Below are 25967 nucleotides of genomic sequence, written 5' to 3' on the forward strand. Positions count from 1 at the left end.
GTTCCTTTCCTTCAACTGTCACTACGGTGCCACCTCTTCAAATTACTTTTCTATTTGCAGTGTGATCATTTTAGCAGGAATCAAATAAGTTAGAAACCGGACTAAAATAAATGCAAGCTTCACACAGAAAATAATATATTCAGATAATTCACGTGAACCACAATTAATTAATTAATTGTTCTCAAACTCCTAACCTCAAGTGATGCACCCACCTCAGCCTCCCAAAGTGCAGGGACTACAGGTGTGAGCCACCACACCTGGCATGAACAAACAATTAAGAAAATGAATGGTAATGATGTAGAAAAATATTTTTGTACCTATGATAAATCAAGAGTGTGTGTTTGTCATAAATATCATCACAGGGCTATCTTTGAAGAGCTCAGAAAATACCTGCCCATATCATAACCTGACATGTTACAGAGACATACGTTACAATCCCCATTTACAGACGGCAAATTAATAGGGTAAGAGGTTAACAGTCTCTTGTGCACCTTGGAGCGAGTCAGTGACAGAGTTTTCTCCTCTAAGCCTCAGTGTTCTCTTTATAATAATGGGCTTACAGTGAGCAGAGACTATCATGATGGCTAAATGTGTCAGCATGTGGAAGATGGAAAGTCCCTGAAAAGTGTCTGACACATAGTTAGTGTTCAGGAAATATTGTATACATATATTATTAGTTCGTGTTCAAGAAGTACTGTATACAAATATTATTAGTTAGTGTTCAAGAAGTATTGTATACAAATATTATTGTGTTACTGTTACTAGAAGGCTGTTGCCTGAATATAGAAACGAAAAATCGAAAGACATGAAGAAAAACCATGGCTGAAAGTCATACCCACTTAACTGTACGTACCTGCAGCAAGATAGGAGCCTCCCCCAGCTTTGTAGAGAAAGTGGCTGGCGAAGGGGGCTGCACAGATGATCAGAAAGCTTGCGATGACTACAGCAACTACCCCCAGGAGCATCAGGACTGCCCAGAAACCGCGGTAAACTGGAGCCCCCAGGAGGAAAAGAGAAAAGAAAGAAAAATACACTTAGATTATGGATACAGCAGATTGCCACACAATCAGTTGCTTTCATCTTCATTTTTCTAATTTCAGCCATGGGCACTGCTAGATAGAATGCCAGGGATGGGTCTCAACAAACAGGAGATTTTATCAGATGACCTTGGAATCAGTGATGTCCGTGTTGGTGACTTTCAATCAGCTCCTCTTACTCAATGTTTGTACTACACACAAGCTTAATATACTGTGGGGGCTCTTTTTTTCCATCAAGATTTTCCACTTTAGAAGCAAGAAGACCTAAGGTTCTTGCTTCTAAAGAGTTCCCCCATTTAAGTGCCCACTCGGATAGCATAGAAGTGTTTCACACCGAAGGTCCAAACACATGTAAAGGCATTCACATTATTTACAAACACTGCCTCACATCTTCTGCTAAGATATATTTGCACCATGATTATCTCTGAGAGCTGATAACAGTCACCCCAAGCCCCTAACCACAACAAAAATATCTGCTTCTATTTAGATTGTTGGCTCTATAGAAAATAGTCTAAGGCAATAAAAAATGACAAGCAAAACAGCTATGCTTTCCAAGCAAATCTGAGAATTTAAATCAGATTTATTTAAGGCCTACCTCTTTCTATTAATATTTTCACTTAGAAAGATTCAAAATGAGAGGTCTATAGGCATCAAGGACAAGCAAGGCTAAGTTAATGGTACAGCTGGTGAAAAATAGATAGCAGGTTTGGTGACATATGGTAATCAAACAAAAAGGAATTCCACAATCATTTTTGAGTTGGATAATTACCAACCTTAACCAAATTCATCGTTTCCAAAAGGCTAACATGCTAAAATAAATTCTTGATGGTATAGATGGGGGAATGCTTAGTGAAACGTATTAGTCAAGTTATATTTTAAGAAAATATAAAACTTGATAAGAAGGCAACACCTTCCTGGCAAAGAAGAAATCTATCAACCAACTGGGGTCTTAGAGGAAAGAGGATGGGACGATGGAAATTTGAGAAGAGGAGTCACCTCGGTTAAATGGAAAAGGAAGGCTCAGATTTTTATATGAATAACCAAGTCCTGAAGACAGGAATACCTGATAGGTTTTCACTTCCCATACCAATGCTGGCCACTTGGCATGGTTTCCAGGGCTGCTGTGTCAGACAACATTCTGCAGTTGTATTCAGATGCAGCAGGGAACAGGGCAGTGAAGAGATACTAATGTCAACTTTGAGTATGGAAATCAAGAGTTGCAGAGTGTGGGCCAAATATTTGCTGTCCTTGTCCTTCCACAGTTTATTAGGCAATTGGTGAGTCTCACATTTTACATTTTCATTTACTTCATTTAGACATAGGTTGAGGTTATCTTTCACAGGACAGCTTCTATGCCAAGTGCTAGGGGTATAATCACTACTAACAAGAAGCAGCTCAGAGAATAAGAAATTCATTCCACGGCTGCACTGATCACAACTAAAACTAGGTAAGTATGACAAGCAACCATATAAGGAGTGAAAGTAAATAATAGCAAGTGGGGTGAGAAGGAAAGTCAAGTCTTAACAAAAGATGAAGTTGCAAAGAGTTATCTGATTTTCTTCTTTTTTTTCCTCATGGATTTGGCCTGAAGGTAAGCCAACTGGGAACTGTGTAAAAGGTGTGAATAACAAACATCTTTAGTTGAATTCATTTCCTAGAAATCTAGGAAAATAGGCCCCTGAAAGCCAGAGTAAATCTCCACGTTTATTTTTTCCTCTTTTTATTCCCTTAGTCCTGCCTCCAGATCAGCTTTAAATACAGGTCTGCACTGCTGCCCCAGTGGAGGCGTGGGCACTTAAGATCCCAAATGATGACCCAACTCTCTAGATAGAGGAACCACAAAAAGGAACCCTCATTGTGCAAAGAGGAGGGAGGAATCATGGTCATGCTTTTTCCCTTTTCTCTTGCTGCTTGCTGTGTGTCACGGCTGCATGGAAATGTGCCACAGCACAGGAGGCCAGAACTCAGAATTCAACCTTTCTGGCCAGAGAAACTGGGAAGCAGTCCGAGGACCCAGAGGGTGTAAACAAAATCTCACAGAGAAAAGAGCTAAAGAAAAGACTCTAAAATTCTATGTTTGAACCTACACAAGGACCAAGCATACCCCCAAGTTGCACATGCACAGGAAATAGACCAAGAAGCATAGCAAAGTCTTTGAGAACCAAATTACAGTTTGAAGACCATCCAGGTTCCAGAGCAAGCCCTGAGTGGTGTGCGCCCCAGGTGCAGGGCACAAAGAGCATCACACAGACTTTGAAAACTGAATTGACATTGAAACTGCGACCACAGAAGAAAGGGACAGATTGGGTTGGTTGATTGCCTGCTGAAAAAATAAAATAAAATTTTAAAAAATCAACATTATCCAGAGAATTTTAACAGTGAATTCTCCAGTGAATTTAACACGTTGAATTTTGACAACATAAAATTGAAGGTGTCCAGGATACAACCTGAAATTACTTGACATACCAACAATAATGAAAATCTGATCAATTATCAAAGAGACAGCCAACCCAAAGATGATTTAGATATACTTCCCAAATGTGATGAAACACAAAATTTACAGATACAAGACACTCAGCAAACTCCAAAAGATAATAAATTCACCCAATAAATTAGTCAAGACACAAAATAAAAAAATTACCAAAAGCCCGTAACAAAGAAACAGTCTTGAAAGCAGCCAGTGGAAAAAATCATGACATAAAACATATGCCGAAACAATCCCAAGACTCTAACTTTCTCGTCAAGAATGATGGAGGCCAAAAGACAGCGGGAAAATATTTTTAAGGTGCTGAAAGAAAAGACCTTCAACTAAAATTCTGCACGTGGTGAAAATATCTTCTAGAAATAAGGGTAAAATAAAGCCATTTGTGAAGAAGGAAAGCGCAGAATGTGTTACCAGCAGACCTGTTCTACAGGAAATGCTAAAGGAAGTTCTTCGGGCTGAAGAGAAATGACACCAGAGCGCACGTGAAACTTTAGAAATGGAGGAAGAGCAGCAGAACTGGTTAATATCCGTGTAAATAAAGTAGACTCTATTTCTTGTCTTAGTTCCTTTAAAAGATATTGGTTAGAATTTTAAAAATCAGATTAATACAGTAGAAAAACATAGGTGTTGGAATCAGAGGGACCTGAGTATTTACCACTTTCCTTCAAGGTAACTCTCGACCAGTTACTGAAGCTCCTAGAAGTCTCTTTTCCTGTAAAATAGGGATGTTTGCATCTATCCTTTAGAACTATTAGAAGAATGACTTACAAAGTATGTGAAGTCTGTGGCATATAATAAGAAACCAGTAAAAGGCGTTTCTTTTTTTTTTTTTTCTTTTTGAGACAGAGTCTTGCTTTGTCATACAGGCTCGAATGTAGTTGTGCAATCATAGCTCATTGCAGCTTCAAGCTTCTGGGTTCAAAGCATCCTTCTGCTTCCTCCACCCAAAGTGCAGGGATTACAGTCATGAGCCACCACGTGTGGTGGCTTTTACTGCTATTATTATCATGATTGCATTATCACTGCACAGCAGGGGGTCTTGTGTTCAGCAATAGGAAAATGCATTCTTTCCCTTAGCTTGTATGGTTAGCCCTCTGTATCTGGGTTTTGCATCTGTGGATTCAACCAACCATCGATCAAAAATATTTAGGAAAAACACCACAAAAAATGTCAACACAACAATAAAAATCATACAAATGTTAAAACAGTACAATATAACAACAATTTACTTAGTACATACATTGTAGTAGATATTAGAAGCAATTTAGAGATGATTTAAAGTATACAGGAGGATGTGCATAGGTTATATGCAAATACTATGCCATTTTATATCAGGGACTTGAGTGTTCACAGATTCTAATATCCTCAGGGGGATGGGTCCGGGAAACAATTATCCATGGATGTTGTGGGACAGCTGGATGGCTGTACACTGTTTCTGATGTGCCACTGAGGATGGAACATCTCTTTAAATGATAGCTTAGAGTGTAGTAGTCATGTTCAGGCAAAGTAAACTACTGATACAGAAAGTTCTACAAAGTTCTCATACCATCTCCCATGGGAACGGTTTCTGTCCATTTACCTCCTAAAAAGGCAGTAGTCACGTTCCATATCACATGACTCTACTCCTACAAACCTAAAACATCAGTAAATGGGAGCAGATACCTGACACAAAGCCAGATGACCTCTGACCCATGCCTTCTGAAGAACAGTTTGAAAAGATGAGTTGGAATCATCCCTGTGATCCCCTAGGAACCAGAACACTGAGAAACCAAGGTGATGAGCAGCAGAGCAGAAGCTCAGGGGAGGCACTGATAGCCCGGTCCAGGTCCAGATGAGCCAGGGAAGCCAAGGGCTCAGCGATCCTGAACCAGGTCGCACAGAGGGCAGAGGAAGCAGCAGGAGCCTCAAGGCAGCGGGCAGCAGAGGGGATGTAAGAAAAGGAGGAGACTCACGATGAGGGAGAGGAAGAAACAGAGAGTAAGACAGAAGTGGGGAACAATGTACCCCAGAGCTGCTGTCATTCCTGACCACAGCGAATCCCTGCCCTTTCAATTGCTCTAGCAAAGGAGCCCAGCTTTTGATTCTGAATCCCCCGCACAAGGCAGGAACCATAGATTGGCATTTAAAGGAAGGGAGGGCCTTGGCTGCCTGGAGAGCTTTGATCACATAGAAATAGCCTCCAAGTCAGATGCCTGAGTGCCGTCACCATGTGCTTTGTTTCCTGCCTATGCCTGTAACACTCAAAAGTGCATAACATCAAGCATATTACAAAATTTGTTGGAATTTCCTATCTTCTAGCTAATTATATTCCATAGTCTTCATAGGTACCACACTTCGATTGCAGAATTAAAATCCTCAGTCATAATAAAGAATTGTGTAGAATTGTGTAGAGTTCATGCACTCTCTGAAGCAAAACTGAGCCAATCAGAGAATCTTCAACACAGAGTGAATTAAGTGCATGCATTTGGGAATTGAAACATGATATGGGAGCTCGTCTGCTTATTAGTTGTGTGACAATGATAGACTTTAGTTTTCTAATACAGAAAGCAGTATTCTTTTCGTAGGCTTATAGTGAGGATTCATTGATATAATATATGAAAAGTGGCTGTATGCAGTAAGCACTCAAGTATATTTGCTATGATTATTATTAATTATGACACCTTGTAATAAAATGGTCTTGTCAACAATGTGGCTGATACTAACAAATATCTTCTAATCTCATGGATCCAGGGTGGAGATAGGCTTTAAGTTATCTATATATATATAAGAACATACACATATGCACACACACACACACATATTAACACTGAAAACTGAAAGACTGTCCTTAGAGGCTATAAATGTGGTGTGTATGTGTGTGTGTGTATACACACATATATAATGATATATATTTTAGATATATATATAAAATTTTATATACCTATACAATTTTTGGAGGATATTTTTGTTTGGTTAGTGATTTATATCATTTCAATCTCTTAGATCTTGACTGTATCTCAGAGAAAACTGAGTTGGTTTTCTTGTTGTTTATTTGAGCTTGTAAAACTACACAGCCTCGTCTTTCAAGGTTTAGGACTGTGCCTAGTAGAAGCATCTCTAAAAGTCCATTTGTCTCATTAAATACAGTTCAATGCTTAACTTACATAATATTGAACTTCTATTAGTGCCTATTAGAACACGAAGCAAGATTTACAATGGAAATGCATTTACATGTAATCTATACAATCACAATGTGGATAATTAAAGGAAAGCATGTGTGAATCTGTGAAAGGATTAAAGAATTAAAGACTGGTTTTAAAGAGAGTAAGTTCTGTTGATTTTTCAATCAATTGGTCAACTGGCCTATGAAGAGCTCCTTGGGCAGGTGCTGAACTGAGGATGGCGGCCAATCAGTCCAACAACAGATGTTGTATAAATAGTTCTGGGGAATTCAGTTTATTTTCCCAAACAGATTAAACTTTTACGGAATTACATTTTCTAGCAACTTACTTCATAACCTTATTCTAGTAGATCTAGACTGAAAATCATCGGCCAAAAGTGTACTGAAATATGATATCAACATATTCTGTGTAACTATATCATTTCATATTTTTCTAACATTTCCCTTTATACATAGTATTTTCTAGTAATTATTCGAGAAGTATTCTGTTGTTTATTTATAAATAAAACAGGCTGGGCACGGTGGCTCACGCCTGTAATCCCAGCACTTCGGGAGGCCGAGGTGCGTGGATCATTTGAGGTCAGGAGTTCAACACATGATGAAACCCCATCTCTACAAAAAACACAAAAATTAGCCAGGCATGGTGGCATATGCCTGTAATCCCAGCTACTCGGGAGGCTGAGGCAGAAGAATAGCTTGAACCCAGGAGATGGAGTTTGCAGTGAGCCAAGATGGTGCTACTGCACTCCAGCCTAGGCAACAGAGCAAGATTTCATCTCAAAAAAAAAAAAAAATTCAATAAATAAATTAATAAAATAAAACAGTCATTGAATCATTAGAGATTGTCTAGTTTGTTAAACAGAGCATATAGGGAATGCAAATCTATGTTCCTGATGTCTCAATTTTATCCATAAAAATATATAATAGAAAGAGTATTAACTGCATACAAATTCAAATTTCAGATTCAAGCATAGGTCAAAGGAACTCATGTTTTGCGTATACCTGAAAGGTCAAATTCAAAGTGATGTGAGTAGGCAGTATAGGGAAACGTCTGTTAAAAATCCTTCAGGAAGGAAATTTAAAAATAACCAAAAACTACAGGACCATGAAGGCTATGAAGTCAAGTTGACTATTAATGATGCACACTAACGTGTGTGTGTCTGTATGAGTGTGCTTACGCGGTATCTACGTGCCTTTTTGTGCATGTGTGAAGATTACCACAGGCAAGAAGCTAGTGGCAGAATGGGAATCTGTTCTGAATTCAATGGAAAACGTTAGGAAAGTAAAGCCCCATAGTATTTCTTTTTCCAGAGAAAAAGAGTAAAATATGCACTAAAACCTCATTAATTTAGATGACAGGCAAAAGCAGCCTGACGTTTTAACTGTGACTGATTTTAGAATAAGTTCCATTCCAAGCCATCCACATCCATCCAACAACTCAAACTGGTGTCTCATCAGGGGCCTCTAAGAGGGGCCTTGCCAGGCTTGCTTAGCAAATGGGCACAGTGCTGGCAACCAGAAGCCACTTTATTTAGCAAACATATGCTGAGGGCTTTCTACGTGCAAGGCACCAAAAACTGCCAGAGTCAGACATAATCCTTGCCCTCGCAAGTTCTCTTCCCCAGAAGGAAAAGCATATTTGCTTTTCTTAACGCTGGGTACTAAACGTACCTAGTAGAGGTATGCTTGAATATGACGGTGTTGAATGGCATGGAAAGGCCATGATTTCAGGGCTGAGTAGCAGTGAGAAAGGGCATATGGTGCTGGGTCTCAGCGTTTGCCTACAATTCATGGGGCAGAAGGCAGGAGCCAGGCCATGCCAATCAGAGAGGGAAAGAGTTCCATGGAACGTGGGGTAGGAAGCTGCTCCCTGCGGCTGCCACCAGGTGGATGAGGGGAAGAGAAAATGGGGAACCTGGAAAAGTGGTTGAGGCTTTGTTTTCCCTTTCAAGGAGCTGGTGCCCTAGCACATGGGTGTCAGGGGGTGCTCAAGACCATTAATCAGAGATACCAATCCAATTGGTATCAGAGTATCCCTGTTGCAAGTATACAGAGAATGAACTGCCAGGAAGAAGAATAGAACAAGGAAAAGGTAATTCCTAATTAAGGTAGCTATTGTAGCAAACCCAAGTGGGAGCTCATAAAAGACTCACCCAGAGCTGAGCAGCTGGGATGGAGATGACGTCAGCTTTGCTGTTACTGTTGTTACAGGTGGTGAGAAACCAGGAAGAATCAAGAGTGTCTCTACGGGTTTTCATTTGCAAGCAAAACCAGTTTGTTCTGTTAAGATATTTAAACATTTCCTCTCGATTTTGCATAATATAATTTGCAGAACAAACCTTCTTTCATAGAGGGTATAGAGAGAAAAGTCAACCCAAATGATCACAATTCCAAATTTGTAGTGTTTTGATAAGTGATTTTGTTGTACATACAAAACTGTAAATATTTTATTTGCAGCTTAAAGATAAACTTAAGTGTTATTCATTTTTCAAAACTTGCTATATTGCCTCAGACACCCACAAAGCTAGTTCATAAAGCTAATCCTGTGTTTCGACACATCCTCAAGCACACGCAGTGTGAAGTGCTATAAAATGTTCCAAATGAAGCCAAAACAAAACACGCCACTACCCCCCACCTCCCTCGCAGCAAATGAGGGCCGCCAGCATATGTCGCCTCGCTTTAGGCAATGTGCTTCTGTTGTGCAGGCCAGCAAGCCTGGCCTTCATCTCCATACACTGCTTGTCTTGGCAGTGTCGGGCAGGTCTAAAAATACAGTAGTGCCTGCACCAAAGCAGAAGGACAGGCTGTACAGTATCTCTGCATCTGAACCCCACAATCGTGAACATGCCAAGCAAAGTCCAGTGCTCAGCATGGCCCATTGATTTGTTTTCTGGACGCTAAGAACTCTGAGATCAGACGGAGTTTATTAACCTCCCACCCTTAAACATTGCCCGATTCAGGAGATGCTTCAGGGAGGAAGCACACTGGGCACAAGCGGGAGGGATTCCACCTTCCACTCCGGCAGTGACCTTGGGAAAGTCCTTGAAGCAGGAGAAGCTTGGGTTTCTTCACACAGGGTTGAGAGCACGTCCATGTTCATTATCTCACTTGCTCCTTCTAAGGAGCCTGGGGGTTAGGAGGGAGGCTTCCTGGGTGCTGGGAAGGGTGGTTTTGCAGTATTAGTGGTCCTATGGGTGATGGCTGCAGTAACAGGAGTAATAGTCCAATGCAACTTGGAAACAGCCGCCACCAGCATCCTCAAAGTCACAGAGCTGAGGGGACTGAGGTCCTGCGTACAAAGCCACTCAGTGCCCACCCCAGGGGACCAGGTGAGCACACAAGGCCTAATCTCCAGCTCCAAGGTCCTCGCCTGCCCACGTCTCCCTCAGTAGGGAAGGGAGGCAGGTCAGTGGCCCCCATCGCTGCCACATATCAGAACCACTTGGAGAACCAAAACATAACACCCATGCTAAGATTCCAAACCAGACCAGCTGAATGGGGATCCCTAAGGGTAGGCACAGGCATCAGTCTTTTCAAAAGCCGAATAAAGCTGGGTGCCGTGGCACACTGTGTAATCTCCGTTACACAGGAGGATCACTTGAGCCCAGGAGTTCAAATCCAGACTGGGCAACATAAGGAGACATCCTCCACCGCCACCCTTGTCTCTCAAAAATAAACAAATGTTTTTAATAATAAATTTTAAAAAATAAAGCCCACTGGGACACTGTGATTCGCAGCCAGATTACGAAAGGTAAGACTCCTGGTCCCGCTGAGTGGCTACTTTTAACGAGCAGGTTCTACAAGTCAGGCAATGGCTTAGCCCTCATACGTGTTCTTTCTCTGTCTTCCCAGCAGTCTCTATGTTGTATTTCACAGATGAGGCTCAGAGAGGTCAAGGCACATTCCAGAAATTAAACAGCCAGTAAAGGGTAGGGTCAAGATTTTAATTCACAGCTGTCTGGAGAGTCCATTATCACTAGTCTTAGGTTTGCTGTGTTTTTCAAAGTCAGTTGGCACTGATCCCTCTGTACCTTCTAGGTTCAAATCTTCCCATTCTGGCTTCTCTTACTATATGTGCCAGAAATTTTGAAAAAATGCTGAAGTCCTCTAAAGCATTACCATCCCTCAAGGCTCTTCTTTGCAATCCCGTTTCCTCTAACTAGAATAAATAGCCTTCCTACTTACCATGAACTGAATGTGCTCACTCACTCAAATTCATATGTTGAACGCCTAACCCCCAAAGTGTGAGAGAATTTGAAGATGGAGACTTGAGGAAGTACATAAATTTAGATGAGGTCATGACAGTAGGGTCCCCATGGTGGGATTAGTGACTTTATGAGAAGAGGAGGAGAGAGTTCATTGTCTTTCTGCCAGCAAGAGTACAAAATACAAAGCTATCTGCAACCCTGAAGAGAGCCCTCTTCAAACCCAGCCACGCTGGCACCCTGACCTTGGACTTCACGCTTTCAGAGTGATGAGAAACAAATGTCTTGTTTAAGCCACCAGACTGTGGTATTTTGTTACAGCAGTCCAAGTTGATGAAAACACTTCTTCCCCTTCATCTGAGAAAGCATTCTCCCCTCCTTAAAGGGACATCACAGAGAGAGTTACTTCCTTACCTCCACTAAAGAATCAGTCAGAATAGAGGTACATTCAAGATTTGGAATACCCTTTACCAAGTGTGCAACCTTGGCCAAATTACTTGGCTTCTCCATGCCTCAGTTTCCTTCCCTAAAGTGTGATGATAATACCTATTTTACAACGAGGATGATTGGGATGAAGGTCCGCGGTAACCAAATGCCGGTCACTGGACTGAGCACTGACTGCCATTCCCTGTACAATCCCCTTCCCCTTCCTGATTGTGAGTGCCCGGGACTCAGTCTTGCTCATCTCTCTAAACCCGGTGGAAGCTTTATGGTTTGCATGTAATAGGTGCTCAATAAAATATCAGTAAGTAGAGAATCAATAATTTACCACTCAATACCCCCTGTAATCCCAAGGTTAATGAGATATTCAATGGCCATGGAACAGAGTGAAGCAAACTCATTCAAAATGGAAATGAATTCAGGATCCTGACCTCATTGTCACAATGACTGGGGAGTCTTTATCATGTAAATCCCTATGAGAGAGAAGCAGGCCTTGGAAAAAGAAGAGCTGAGGCATCATGGGATCCAATATTAACACCTGAGTACTAAGTATGAGAGCTGAGGCTGGGCGGGCGCGGTGGCTCACGCCTGTAATGCCAACGCTGTGGGAGGCCAAGGTGAGTGGATCACGAGGTCAGGAGTTCAAGACCAGCCTGACCAAGATGGTGAAACCTCGTCTCTACTAAAAAACACAAAACTTAGCCAGGCGCAGTGGCAGGCGCCTGTAATCCCAGGTACTCAGGAGGCTGAGGCAGGAGAATCGCTTGAACCTGGGTGGCAGAGGTTACTGTGAGCCGAGATCCCACCACTGCACTCCAGCCTGGGTGACAGAGTAAAACTCTGTCTCAAAACACACACACACACACAAACAAAACAGAGAGAACAGAGAGCTGAGTGCTATGTAATCTTCCTTTCCACGTGCCTGAATTCTAGTGCTTCAAATGAATCAAGAACATCAGGGACCTCTGTAAATGCTCCTGCCCAATTCTAAAACTGCCAGAAAAGACAAATTTCCTCAGTCACTGATTTCCTTAAAAAAAAAAATGGTTTTGATCTATACCTGAAAAGACCTGTGTTCTTTTACACTAAGCCATGATAGGAACATTTTAAGACCACTTTATTCTTCTACTTTTTTAAACACTGAATTGGAATCTGCTGGCTTTGGCTTTTGTACAGACAGTAGAAAATAATTATAGCAAAGGCTTATTTACTTAGCTGTAAGTATTCTAGGACCCCCAAGTCTTCATTTTCATAATTTTTAGATGATTTGCCTCATAAACATCTAACATCCAAGAAATCGCATTTCCCTAGGAAAACTTACAGTCTTTTATTATATTGTTATTATACATCTTGGAATCTTTCTCTTAGGTATATGAATTAAAAGCAGTTTCTACGATTTCTGTATCAGAAAAGTTAGTTCAGAAATTTCCTAGTACTAAAATGATTTGATATTTCCCCTCTATTTGTATTATAAAACACCCAGCAAAAGGAGTGCTTAACAACTGAATTGAGTTCCACACTCTCATGTATATGCTTGAGCACTGATTGAAAATCTACCTTGTATCAGCTACTGTGCTAGGCTAGGTGAGCATTTATTGGTGATACACTATGAAAAAGTACAATATGTACCACCAAGCAGTCTAAGAGGAAAGGAATATACAATTAGATGGCTATTGGCTATGCCAAGTGCAAGGAAAGAGTATGGATGGTTTATTATGCACAAGAATAGAGAAAGGGTGCTTGTTGCAATCTTAGTATATTGCATAAAGGCTCTTTGGGGGAGGTGATTCTTAAAGGGGAGAATGGGAATGGCCTGAAAATAGAAGCAGCAGAGCAGGCAGCAAGAAGAAAGGGGACTGAGGGGGAGTGGGGAGTGGTGCTTGGAGGAGCTCAGCTTGCAGGTGCAGAACAGTGAAAAGCTTTGGCTTCAGGGAAGTAGCTGGAGGGAGAAAGTAAGGAACACATCATAATGGTCCTTTCATGATGTGCTCATTTTTCAGTGGAACATTTTGGCCCAAGTTGCATGAACTTTTCATACAAATGATACTGTCAGAGGTGTTGGAACCAGACCAACTCCATCTTGAGTTGGGTGAGATGAGGCTGAAACCTACTGGGCTGCATTCCTAGATGATTAAGGCATTCTAAGTCACAGGATGAGATAGAAGGTCAGCACAAAATACAAGCCATAAAGACCTTGCTGGTAAAACAGGTTGCAGTAAAGAAGCTGGCTAAAACCCACCAAAACCAAGTTGGCAATGACAGTAACTTCTGGTTGTCCTCACTGCTACACTCCCACCAGCGCCATGACGGTTTACAAATGCCATGGCAACGTCAGGAAGTTACTGGTCTAAAAAGGGGAGGCATGAATAATCCATCCTTTGTTTAGCATATAAACAAGAAATAACCACAAAAATGGACAACCAGCAGCCCTAGGGGCTGCTCTGTCTATGGAGTAGCCATTCTTTTATTCCTCAACTTTCCTAATAAACTTGCTTTCACTTTGCTCTATGGACTTTCTTGCACAAGATCCAAGTACCCTCTCTTAGGGTCTGGATCTGGATGCCTTTCCTATAACAATATTTTTAAAAAATCACTGATTAACTTAACATTGGCTGTTTGTCCATATGGAGCTTCCATCCATCAATATCAAAACCAATAATAAAATACTTGCAGTCTGGTTTTGCATGGGAGTGTTTTCAGTAAGAAAACTAGACCACAGACAGGTAGAAAAGCACATACTTTCATTTCTTTCTTATAAAGCCTTATATTTTCCTGATGCTTTTTTCTTAAGTGGTAAAATACTGTGAAACAAAGGCATGGAAAACTCTGACAATACGTTCTATAAACTAGTCTACCCAGTGGGGAAATTGACATGATCAAGGGACCTTATAGAGAAATTTGAATAAAAAGGAAGAGGTACGACTAATATCCAGAGTCTACAAAGAACTCAAACAAATTCACAAGAAAAAAACAACCCCATCAAAAAGTGGGCAAAGGATATGAACAGACACTTCTCAAAAGAAGACATTTATGCAGACAACAGACACATGAAAAAATGCTCATCATCACTGGCCATCAGAGAAATGCAAATCAAAACCACAATGAGATACCATCTCACACCAGTTAGAATGGCGATCATTAAAAAGTCAGGAAACAACAGGTGCTGGAGAGGATATGGAGAAATAGGAACACTTCTACACTGTTGGTGGAACTGTAAACTAGTTCAACCATTGTGGAAGACAGTGTGGTGATTCTTCAAGGATCTTGAACTAGAAATACCATTTGACCCAGCCATCCCATTACTGGGTATATACCCAAAGGATTATAAATCATGCTGCTATAAAGACACATGCACACGTATGTTTATTGCAGCACTATTCACAATAGCAAAGACTTGGAACCAATCCAAATGTCCATCAATGATAGACTGGATTAAGAAAATGTGGCACATATACACCATGGACTACTATGCAGCCATAAAAAAGGGTGAGTTCATGTCCTTTACAGGGACATGGATGAAGCTGGAAACCATCATTCTCGGCAAACTATCGCAAGGACAGAAAACCAAACACTGCATTTTCTCACTCACAGGTGGGAACTGAACAGTGAGAACACTTGGACACAGGAAGGGGAATATCACACACCGGGACCTGTTGTGGGGTGGGGAGAGGGGGGAGGGATAGCATTAGGAGATATACCTAATGTAAATGACAAGTTAATGGGTGCAGCACACCAACATGGCACATTTATACATATGTAACAAACATGCATGTTGTGCACATGTACCCTAGAACTTAAAGTATAATAAAAAAAAAAGAGGTACAAAAAGTTTCTAAGAAGAAAACAAAGATACAGAGAGTAGCTATCAGCTGATGGGTTGAGAGGGTTGTGCCACAAGTAGTGCCCTGTGCCTGCCAGCAGATGCCTTGGAAAAATACTTGGCCAGTTTAGAATCAGGTCCTGCGTAGTTTGGGATGTGAACCACATACGCACAGCCAGGGTAAGATCAGTGTCTCATTGGAACAGACAAGATAGCTGAGACATAGCTAACATCTCTGGCAGGGCAGGCATACCTCCTTATCCTGGAACAAATGTGTGCAGTTTATTTACTCACAGGCTGAGAGTCGCATTTTCTTTACTTATCAAGAAACATGATCACTGGTATTTTTTGGTTTGTTTTTTTAGAGACAGCTTCTCACTATGTTGCTTAGGTTAGAGTGCAGGGCTGGACACAGGCATGATCATAGCTCACTATAGCCTCAACTCCTATGCTCAAGAGATCCTCCCACTTCAGCCTCCTGAGTTGCTGGAACTAAAAGAGTACACCACTGCACCCAACAGATCGTTGGTGTTTAATGTCAGCATTCACTGAGGGCAGTACCTCCCTGGGCATCTTTTACGGACTTGGCTCTTCTAGGGATGGAGCTAAAGGAATGTTGTGGAAATGTCTGCTGGTAGTTTTGAGTTGTCCTCACTGACCTGACAACTATTTGGTGTGTCTTCTTTAGAAGCAAGTCACTTAACTAGCCCTTTTAGTTTTCTGTTTGCTTAGTTTTCTGTCCATGAAAAAGAGAATCAACAGCATCAGAAGTCACTTCTGATTCTTCTGCTTAGAGTCCCAGCATGTAGATTGTCAATATTTCTTTTGATAATGAACTGCATACATTGAACTTTCAAGTTTCTATTTGAAAAAACCAGCCATCTAAAATGGCCCATTTTACGCAGGAAATCATTGCAAAAATCAAACATAGTGTTCCCATAGCTACTCTGTACACGGTTTAGGAGGGGGTTACATTTTCCTTATTTATTTGCAGTGATAGGATATATCTTTGGAAGACTTCCTCTCTAGCTACTCAACATAGCAAGCTGTTACAGCAAATACCCTCCATAGTGCACAACAACAGCTGTTGCTCTGGAAACAAGTTAACACTTTGCTTTCCATAAGACATTTCACTTTCCTTAACAATATTAAATCTATCATTTATTGGCATAAATAACAGCCTTGGCCTTGGCTATGTACAGACTTGACGCCACGAATTTGGGTAGTAGGAAAAGCACCTGATAAAAATCAGTTATATTTAAAAATATTTACGTTTAAAGGTCGCTGTAATTTTATCTCCACGTCCCCAAACGTGTTTCTCAATAGAAAATAAAAGATTATATTGACGTGCTATACTGAAGCTAAAAAGTAAAATAATACAACTTACCAAATCTTCCCTGATTAACAAATCGATCTTGTTTTAAAGTGACTATTGCTCATGAGGAACACAAAACATAAATATTTTTTAAATGTTACTAGAGTTGATTATAAAGAAAGTTATGGAAATGGAGGTAGCTCGCCAATCTTTGGGGGAGAGAGACCTAACTTCTTTGTTTCCTTGGCTTCAGATGAAATCCTTGGCTTTCAAGCGAGTCTTGGTGTACTATGAGGTCATGTATTAAGATCCAAGGGGGCAATATATCAAAAGTAAAGTATGATTGCATATAATATGAGCCCCACATATGTTTCCATCATTCCATTTAATTTGAAACAAAAACGAAATAGTAATTTATTGTGATATTAATACTTTTTATAAAATAGCCAATAAAAATTACTTTTCTATTTTATACATGATCAATATGTTAGTAGTTTTATTTTTATTATTATTATCTTTTTGTTCGATGGAGTTTTACTCTTGTCGCCCAGGCTGGAGTGCAATGGCGCTATCTCAGCTCACTGTACCCTCTGCCTCCCAGGTTCAAGCGATTCTCCTGCCTCTCAGGTGATTCTCCTGTCTCAGCCTATCCTGTGGCTCAGATTATATGCACCGGCCACTATGCCTGCCTAATTTTTGTGTTGTTAGTAGAGATGGGGTTTCACCACGTTGGCCATGCTGGTCTCAAACTCCCAACATCAGGTGATCCACCTGCCTTGGCCTCCCAAAGTGTTGGGATTACAGGTGTGAGCCACCACGCCCGGCCAATATGTTAGTAGGTTTCAATAACTAGACAGAAGAAGCGAGAAATAAATAAATAGCTTTGATGAAATTACTATGGTGCCTTTGAGCAGTTTATGGCTGTAATTGTTGATAATTTCACTGGGTCAAATTCCTCATCCCAGCACTGGAGTTCAAGCAGTACTAACGTTTACTTTTTATGAATGATATAAAATGTGATGGTGAGCTTGATAAGTAAAAATCCTATGAGGCAAAACTTTAGGTCAAACGTTTTTCTACATTGCTCTGGACAACCTACTAAATCCAAGGATCAGATTTCAGTTGCACGTTCCTCTACTTCTCAGCAGTATTGGGTCCATCTCATCATTCCCTGTCCTGAGAACACATTCATCATGATTCCTGCCTCCCAAGCTGCCCATCCTTAGTCTCCTTTGCTGGTCCTGACTCTTATTCCTGACCTCGTAACAATGGAGCATCCTAGGGCTCAGCCCTTAGACTGATCCCCCTTCTCTCCGCACTCACTCTCAGGTGGTTTAGTCTTATCCCACAGCTTTAAAACCTCCATGCCATGACCCTTAAATGCATAGTTCCTGCCCAGATCTCCAGCTTTAACTCCAGACTCTGCAAAACGAAAGCCCACAAAACTCCACTACATATCTTACATGTAACATGTTCAAAAACTGCAAATCATCCTCTTAAAAATCAGCTCAACCCCAGTCTTCCTTCCCCATTTCTACTAATAGCAACTCCATTCCTCCAGCTGCTAAGGACAAAAAAGAGTCATTAATGACTGCTCTTTCCCTACACCCCATACCCAGCCTTATCAGTTAATCCAGTCAGCTGTTCCTTCAGAAAACAACCAGATAAAGTTAACTTCTGCTTCCAGAAAGATGAAGTAGACACACTTGTCCCTATTCCTTCTGGTAAGTACAACTAATAACTCTGGACATTGTCTATAAAACAAGCATAAGAAGTCTCTAGAAGGAAGACAGCAGAAGACAGGCCAGCAAGGGACTTTGGGACCCTAGGAATAGCACCGTGCCTGGTGAATTTCCTGGGTTTTCTTACTGCGCATGTATTCTAGACTTAGTGATGGAAAAGCCAGCAAGCCAGAATCAACAATGGACACAGATTAAAAACCAAACAAAATGCCCTTCCAAAGGACCAGGTAAAGGATAGCATGCCAAGGCAAAAAAAACTTTTAGAAAATAACCCCTCTACTTTGCGCACACACTACAAAATACTGCAGTCCTACCGCCACAAGCAAAAACTGAGAGTGTACACTCTCTCCTCCACAGTTTGCAACAAGGTGTCTCAACCGCATCCCCTTCAACCCCACAAGTCCAGGTAATATCAGAGAAAGCTGAATAAGGAGCCTGGACTTTCATCCCTGCAGGATGGCAATGAGGCCACCCTCCACAGTGATAGTAGAGACCATATAGGGTGCTAAGACTTCTACTCCTAAGAGGTAGAAAGGAGGTAGCCCCTCCTAACCACAGTGGTATCACAGGAGGCCTAGTGGAGGGTCACAACCCTCACCACCCTCACTGCATAATGCCCTCCACCACCTTTGTCAGTGGAAGCTATGGTTAGAGCTGTAATGATGTCTTGCCCATCTAGTGTGGTATCAGAGGAAGCATCATGGGAGGCCAGAACCCTCACTAGCATTCAGCAGCAACAGGGAGCCTCAGAGGCTTAGGGGCTGCCTGGAATTAATGAGGCAATGCCTACTCCTCCTTCACTGGAATGGTATCAAAGGAAGCCAACTAAAACAAAAGATTTAAAGAAGATCCATAGTCTTATAATATAATATTCAGAAAGTTCAGGCTTCAATAAAAAATCGTTAGTAATACCAAGAACCAGGAAACTCAGCACTTCAGTGAAAAAGAATAATCATTAGATGCTAATGCTGAGATGTCAGAGATGATGAAATTATCTGATGAAGATTTTAAACCAGCTATGATACAAAAAAAAAAAAAGAAAGAAAGAAAGAAAGAGAGAGAGAGAGAGAGAAATAAAGAAAGAAATGGCTTCAATGGCAAATGTGAAAATGCTTGAACCAATTTTCTCCCCCCAAGACAGAGTTTCACTCTTATTGCCCAGGCTGGAGTGCGATGGCACGATCTCAGCTCACCGCAGCCTCTGACTCCTGGGTTCAGGTGATTCTCCTGCCTCAGCCTCCCGAGTAGCTGGGATTACAGGCACCCCGCCCCCACCACACCCAGCTAATTTTTTTGTATTTTTAGTAGAGACAGGGTTTCATCATGTTGGCCAGGCTGGTCTCAAATCCGCCTCGGCCTCCCAAAGTGCTGGGAGTACAGGCATAAGTCACCACACCTGGCCTTGAACCACATTAAAAAAATAGAAAGTATGAAGAACCAAAGGGACATTTTAGAATTGCAAGATATAATTACTAAAATGAAAAACTTAACATACATGTTTCATAACAGAATGAAGAGGACAGAGAAAACAGTAAGTTAACTTCAAGATTGAGTAATGAGAATTACCCAATCTAAAAAGCAAACAGAAAATAGACTTAAGAAATGAACAAGAACTGACAGATGTCTAGAATTATAACAAAAGATCTAGCATTCATTTCTCCTAATTCTCAGAAGAGCAGAAGAAATAGGACAGGGCTGAAAAAGTATTCAAGGAAATAATTACTGAAAATTTCCAAAGTCATCAAAAGACATAAATCTAAAGTTTTGAGGAGCTAAGCAAAGTCCAAACAGGATAAGCCCAAATAAATACACACCAAAATATGTGGTAATTAAACTTCTCAAAACTAAAGGCAAAGAAAACTCCTGAAAGCAGGGATGGAGAAACATCTTATATAGAAGGGAAAACCACTTGAACGACAGTGGCTATTTTATCAGAAACCAGGAAGGTCAGGAAAAAGTGGCATAACATTTTTCAAGCACTAAAAGAAAAAAAAAAAATTGCTAACCTCAAACTTCAGACTTAGCAAAAAATATAATTCAGGAATGAAAGGGAAATCAAGACATCCTTAGATGAATGAAAACTAAGATTTGTCACCAACAGAATTACTAAGAAGATAAAAGGAGTTTTCTGAACAAAAGCTAAATAATAGAAGAACACCAGAAAGGAGGCAAAAACAATGGAAAGAGTAAAAATATGGGTAAATATAATGTATATTCCTCCTCCTCTTAAGTTTTCTAAAGGATGTTTGATGATTGAAGCAAAAAGAGTAAGATGTTGTATGCAGTTCTCAACATATGTGGAAGAAATATGTGAGAATTATAATTGCTAGAAGGTAAAGGAACATAAAGAAGGTAAAGTTTTGCACTTTACTTGCATTGGTAAATGTCAACATCGAAAGACCATAATAACATATATTTATGATGTAATAGCTGAACCGATGATTATAGAAGTTATACAAGAAGATACACTCAAGACCACTATAGATAAAACAAAATAGAATTCTAAAAATATTTCAAGTAACCCCTAGGAAGACAGGAAAAGAAGGCAGAGAAATACAGAAGACAAAAATCAATATGATAGAATTAAGTCATAACATATCAATAATAATGTTAAATATAAATGGTCTAAATACATCAACTAAAGGCACAGCTTCCCAGACCAGATTTTTATAAAAAAATCACCCAACTATACATTGTCTATAAGACACTCACTTCAAATTTGGTGATATAGGTAAGTTGAAGGTAAAGAATGAAAAAGTCTTATATCATTCATATATTAATTAAAATAATGTAAGAGTCACTATATTAATACAAGATCAAGTAGACTTCACCACAAAGAAAACGACTAAAAACATCACATACTGATAAAAAGCTCAATCTACTTATAGGACATAGAAGACATAGCAATCCTAAGTATGTATGTATAAAAAAGAAAAGCTATAAAATATGTGAAGCAAAAACTGATGGAACTGAAAAGGGAAATAGACAAATCCACAATTTTAGTTGGAGACCTTGACACCTCTCTCTTATTAGTTGATGGAACAACTACACAGAAAATTAGAAAATATATAGAAAAACTAGACAACATCAACCAACAGGATCTAACTAATGAACATTTATAGAACACAATAAAACTACAGAATATGCATTCTTTTCAAGTACCAAGGAACATATACCAATACTGATCGCATCCCAAGCTGTAAAACAAATCTCAACCATTTTAAAAGAATTGAAATTACATGGATTGTGTTCTTTGCCCACAATTGAATGAACTAGAAATCAATGACAGAAACATGGTACTGGAAGTCATGGTCTGTGCAATAAGGCAAAAAAAAAAAAAAAGGAAATAAAAGACATTTAAATAAGAAATAAATAAAATTGTCCCTATTTGCAAATGACATGATTATCTACGTAGGAAATATCCAAAAATCTCCAGAAATTTCCTAGAACTAATAAGTAAATTCAGCATATTTGCAGGAAAGCAAGCTAAACATTTAAAAATCTATCATAGTAGAAAAACAAAGACAGAAGGCTGACACAATCCAACTTCAATACTTACTATCAAGCTAGAATAACAAAGGAATTGTAGTATTGGTAAAACAATAAATAGATCAATGGAACAGAAAAGAGAGCCCAGAAAGAGACCTACACAAATATAATCAACTAATCTGACAAAGAGGCAAAGGGAATTCAATGGAGAAAGTAGTTTTTTCCATAAATGGTGCTGAAACAATTGAAAATTTATATGCAAAATAATGAACCTAGACACAGCTCTCACACCTTTCACAAAATTTGACTCAAAATAAGTCATAGATCTAAATGTAAAATGCTAAATCATAAAACTCCTTGAAAATAAGGGAAACTTTAAAGACTCTTGGTTGGGTAATGATTTTTTTAGATGCAATACGAAAAGCATCACCCAAGAAAAAAAAAAAAGAAGACAAATTGAACTTTATCAAAATTTAAAATTTCTGCTCTGTGAAAGACACTGTTAAGAAAATGAAAAGAAAAGCCACAAACTGGGAGAATTTTTTTTTTTTTGTAAAACATGTATCCAATAAAGGACTGGTACTGAAAATATGCGAAGAAATCTTAAAATTCAAGAATAAAAAACCAAATAATCCAATTTGAAACTGGGAGAATTTGAACAGAAGCCTCACAAAAGAAGAAATACAGACAGTAAATAAGCATGAGAAAAGATGTTCAACATCATATGTCATTAGAGAACTGCAGATTAAAACAATGAGATGCTACTATATACCTATTTGAATGCCTAAGTCCAAAAGCACTGATAACACCAAATGCTGACAAGGATATAGAACAACAGTAACTCTCATTCATTACTGCTGGGAATGCAAAATGGTATGGTCTCTTTGGAAGACCATTTAGCAGCTTCTTTAAGCATGCTCTTACCATATGATCCAGAAATTGCACTCATTGGTATTTACCCTAGAGGTGAAAATTTATGTCCACACAAAAACCTGCACACAAATGTTTGTAGCGGATTTAATAATAATTGCCAAAGTTTACAGGCAACCAAGACGTGCTTCAGTAGATGAATGCATAAATAATGATATACTCACTGATGAGAAATTATTTATCACAATAAAGAAATGAGCTATCATGCCATGGAAAGACATGGAGGAACCTTAAATGCATATTCCTAAGTGAAAGGAGCCTATCTGAAAAGCCTACATATGGTGTGACTTTAACTATATGACATTCTGAAAAAGGTAAAACTATGGAGCAAAAAGATCAGTGGTTGCCATGGTTTGGGGGCAGAAAGGGATAAATAAACAGTACGCTGAGGATTTTTAGGGTAATGAAACTAATCTGCATGATACTATGGTGGATACATGGCATTATACACTTGTCAAAACGCATTCAATGCCTGACACAAGGAGTGAATCCTCATGTTAACTACTGACTTTAGTCAATAATAATGGATCAATGTTGGCTCACCAATTGTAACAAATGTACCAAGATAAAGCAAGATGTTAATAATAGGAGAAACTGTGTAGGTGGTGGGATGGGAACCCTCTGTACTTTCTACTCAATTTTTCTGTAAATATAAAACTGCTGTTAAAAGTCTTATTCTTTTTTTGAAATAAACTGAATTTCATTTCTATATACTAGCAATAAACACATGGAGAATGAAATGTAAAATACAATATTATTTACAATTGCTCCAGGAATGGATTCATTGGATGGAAATGTAACAAAACATATAGTATTTGTGTGCTAAAACCTGCAAAACACTGATGAAAGAAATCAAGGAAGACCTAAATCAACAGAGGGATAAACCATGTCCATGGATAAGAAGATTGAACGTAATGAAAATACCAACTCTCCCCGAGTGGGTTTAATATGACTCATGCCAAAGTGTCAGCAAGATTTTCTGTAGATATGTAGACAAGATTATTCTCAAATTTATGCAGAAAGCCAAATAATCTAGACTAAATAAAACAATCTAGACTAGATAAAACAATTTTTTTGAAAAAAGAAGAAAATAAGAGGAATCACTATCTAATTTCAACATTTACTAGACAGATAAATAATTAAATTGCTGTGGTGCTAGCAGAGGTATAAAGACACAGATCAATTAAACAGAATCTAGAATCTAAAAATTAGTCCCATACAAGTAGGATCAACTATTTTTTGACAAAAATGCAAAAGCAACTCAATGCAGGAAGGACAGTCTTTTTAACAAAGGGTGGTGGAACAACTGGACATACAACTTCAAAAAAGAGTGAGACTCACATCTTATACAAAAATTAGCTCAAAATGTATCAGAAATTCAAGTGTAATTCATAAAACTTTTAGAAGGAAATGTGCGAGAAAAATATTTAAGACCTAAGGAACGGCTGTAATTCCAGCACTTTGGGAGGCCGAGGCAGGCCGATCACGAGCTCAGGAGATCGAGACCATCCTGGCTAACACACAGTGAAACCTTGTCTCTACTAAAAATACAAAAAAAAAAAAAAAAAAAAATTAGCCAGGTGTGGTGGCAGGCACCTGTAGTTCCAGCTACTCGGGAGGCTGAGGCTGGAGAATGGCATGAACCTGGGAGGCAGAGCTTGCAGTGAGCTGAGATTGCGCCACTGCACTCCAGCCTGCGCGACAGAGTGAGACTTCATCTCAAAAAAAAAAAAAAAAAAAAGAAAAGAGAAGCAGAAGACCCAAGAAATGGTAAACAGCCCTTAAATGTGACACTGAAAGCAAGCACTATTTTAAAAAATCATTAAACTGAATTTTACCAACATTCACCACTTTTATTCTGCAAAAGTTCCTGTTAAGGTGATGAAAAGCCATGCTATGTAATGATATAACGAGAGAAAACTGCAAACCACATAACTGAAAAGAATTCATATCTAGAATATATAAAGCACTCTCAAAACTCTATGTAAAAGTAAACTAATCCAATGAGAAAATGAGTAAAAGATATGAAATTTCACTGATGAGGATATACAGATGGCAGCTAAGAACACAAAAAGATGTTTCACATCACTAGACATTAAGGAAATGTAAGTTAAAACCAAATGAGATATCACTACCTAGCTATAAGAATGGCTAAAGTAAAAAACCTTGGGACAAATAAATAAAAATTTTAATTTAAAAAAATAAAGTGAAAAACTAGCGTCAATTGGAAAACCTGGTGAGGATACAGAGAACCTAAATCTCTCATATATTGTCAGTGGGGATGTAAAGTGGTACAGCTACTCTGGAAAATAGTTTGGCAGTTTTTAAAAAACCTATACATTTACTTACTGTATGACTCAGCAATTGTTCTTCTGGGCATTCATCCTGGGTAAATGTAAAATTATGTCCATACAAAAGCCGTACACAATCTTTGCAATAGTCCCAACTGGAAATAACCAAAATGCCCTACAACAGGTGAATGGTTCAACAAACTACTTAGCAATAAATAGAAATGACTATTGATGCATGCCACAACTTGGATGGATCTCAAGGGTATAAGTATAGGAAAAAGCCAGTCTCAAAAGGTCACACACTGTAGGATTTCATTTCTATAACATTCTCAAATGACAAAATGATAGACATGGATAACAGATTAGTGGTTGCAGAAGGTGAGAAATGGCCGGGGAAGTGACTATGAGAGGTAACATGAGGGAGATCTTTGTGTGGATGAAATAGTTCTGCATCATTTTAGGGGTAGCGATCTCACATGAATGTACACATGAGATAAATGACACAGAACTACACACACGCATGGTACCCATGTCAGTTTCCTGGTGTGGATATTGCATTACAGCGATGTAACCGATGAAGGAAACCAGGAGAGTGGGGCACGAGGTCCTCTGTACTATTTTTGCAACTACCCGTAAATGTGTATTATTTCAAAATGGCCGGGCACAGTGGCACATGCCTGCAATCCCAGCACTTTAGAAGGCCGAAGCAGGTGGATCACCTGAGGTCAGGAGTTTGAGACCAGGCTGTTGAACATGGCAAAATCCCATCTCTACTGAAAATACAAACAAAACAACAACAACAAAAATTAGCCAGCCGTCATGGTGGCATGCACCTGTAATCCCAGCTACTTGGGAGGCTGAAGCAGGAGAATTGCTTGAACCCGGGAGGCGGAGGTGCAGTGAGCCAAGATAGCGCCATTGCACTCCAGCCTGGGCTACAGAGCGAGACTCTGTCGAAGGGAAGGGAAGGGAAGGGAAGGGAAGGGAAGGGAAGGGAAAGGAGAGACGGAGAGAAATGGAGGGCTGGGTTTTCAGTACAGGAACAGCACGAG

General features: G+C 39.6%; 1 protein-coding gene across 5 annotated transcripts in view; it reads right to left on the minus strand.

Moving 5' to 3' along the window:
• TMEM182 (transmembrane protein 182) overlaps positions 1-25967 on the minus strand; it is an 83314-nt gene that overhangs the window by 19176 nt on the left and 38171 nt on the right. For 4 of the 5 annotated variants that reach the window (XM_025354960.1, XM_025354961.1, XM_025354959.1 and 1 more), the window contains one exon: positions 854-991. The exons of the other annotated variant lie outside the window; for it this stretch is intronic. In XM_025354960.1, the coding sequence (XP_025210745.1) occupies positions 854-991 (138 nt within the window). The remainder of the gene's footprint in view (positions 1-853; positions 992-25967) is intronic. 5 annotated transcript variants of the gene reach the window in all.

This window comes from Theropithecus gelada, chromosome 13 (assembly GCF_003255815.1).
Source record: "Theropithecus gelada isolate Dixy chromosome 13, Tgel_1.0, whole genome shotgun sequence".
NCBI classification, from domain to species: Eukaryota; Metazoa; Chordata; class Mammalia; order Primates; family Cercopithecidae; genus Theropithecus; species Theropithecus gelada.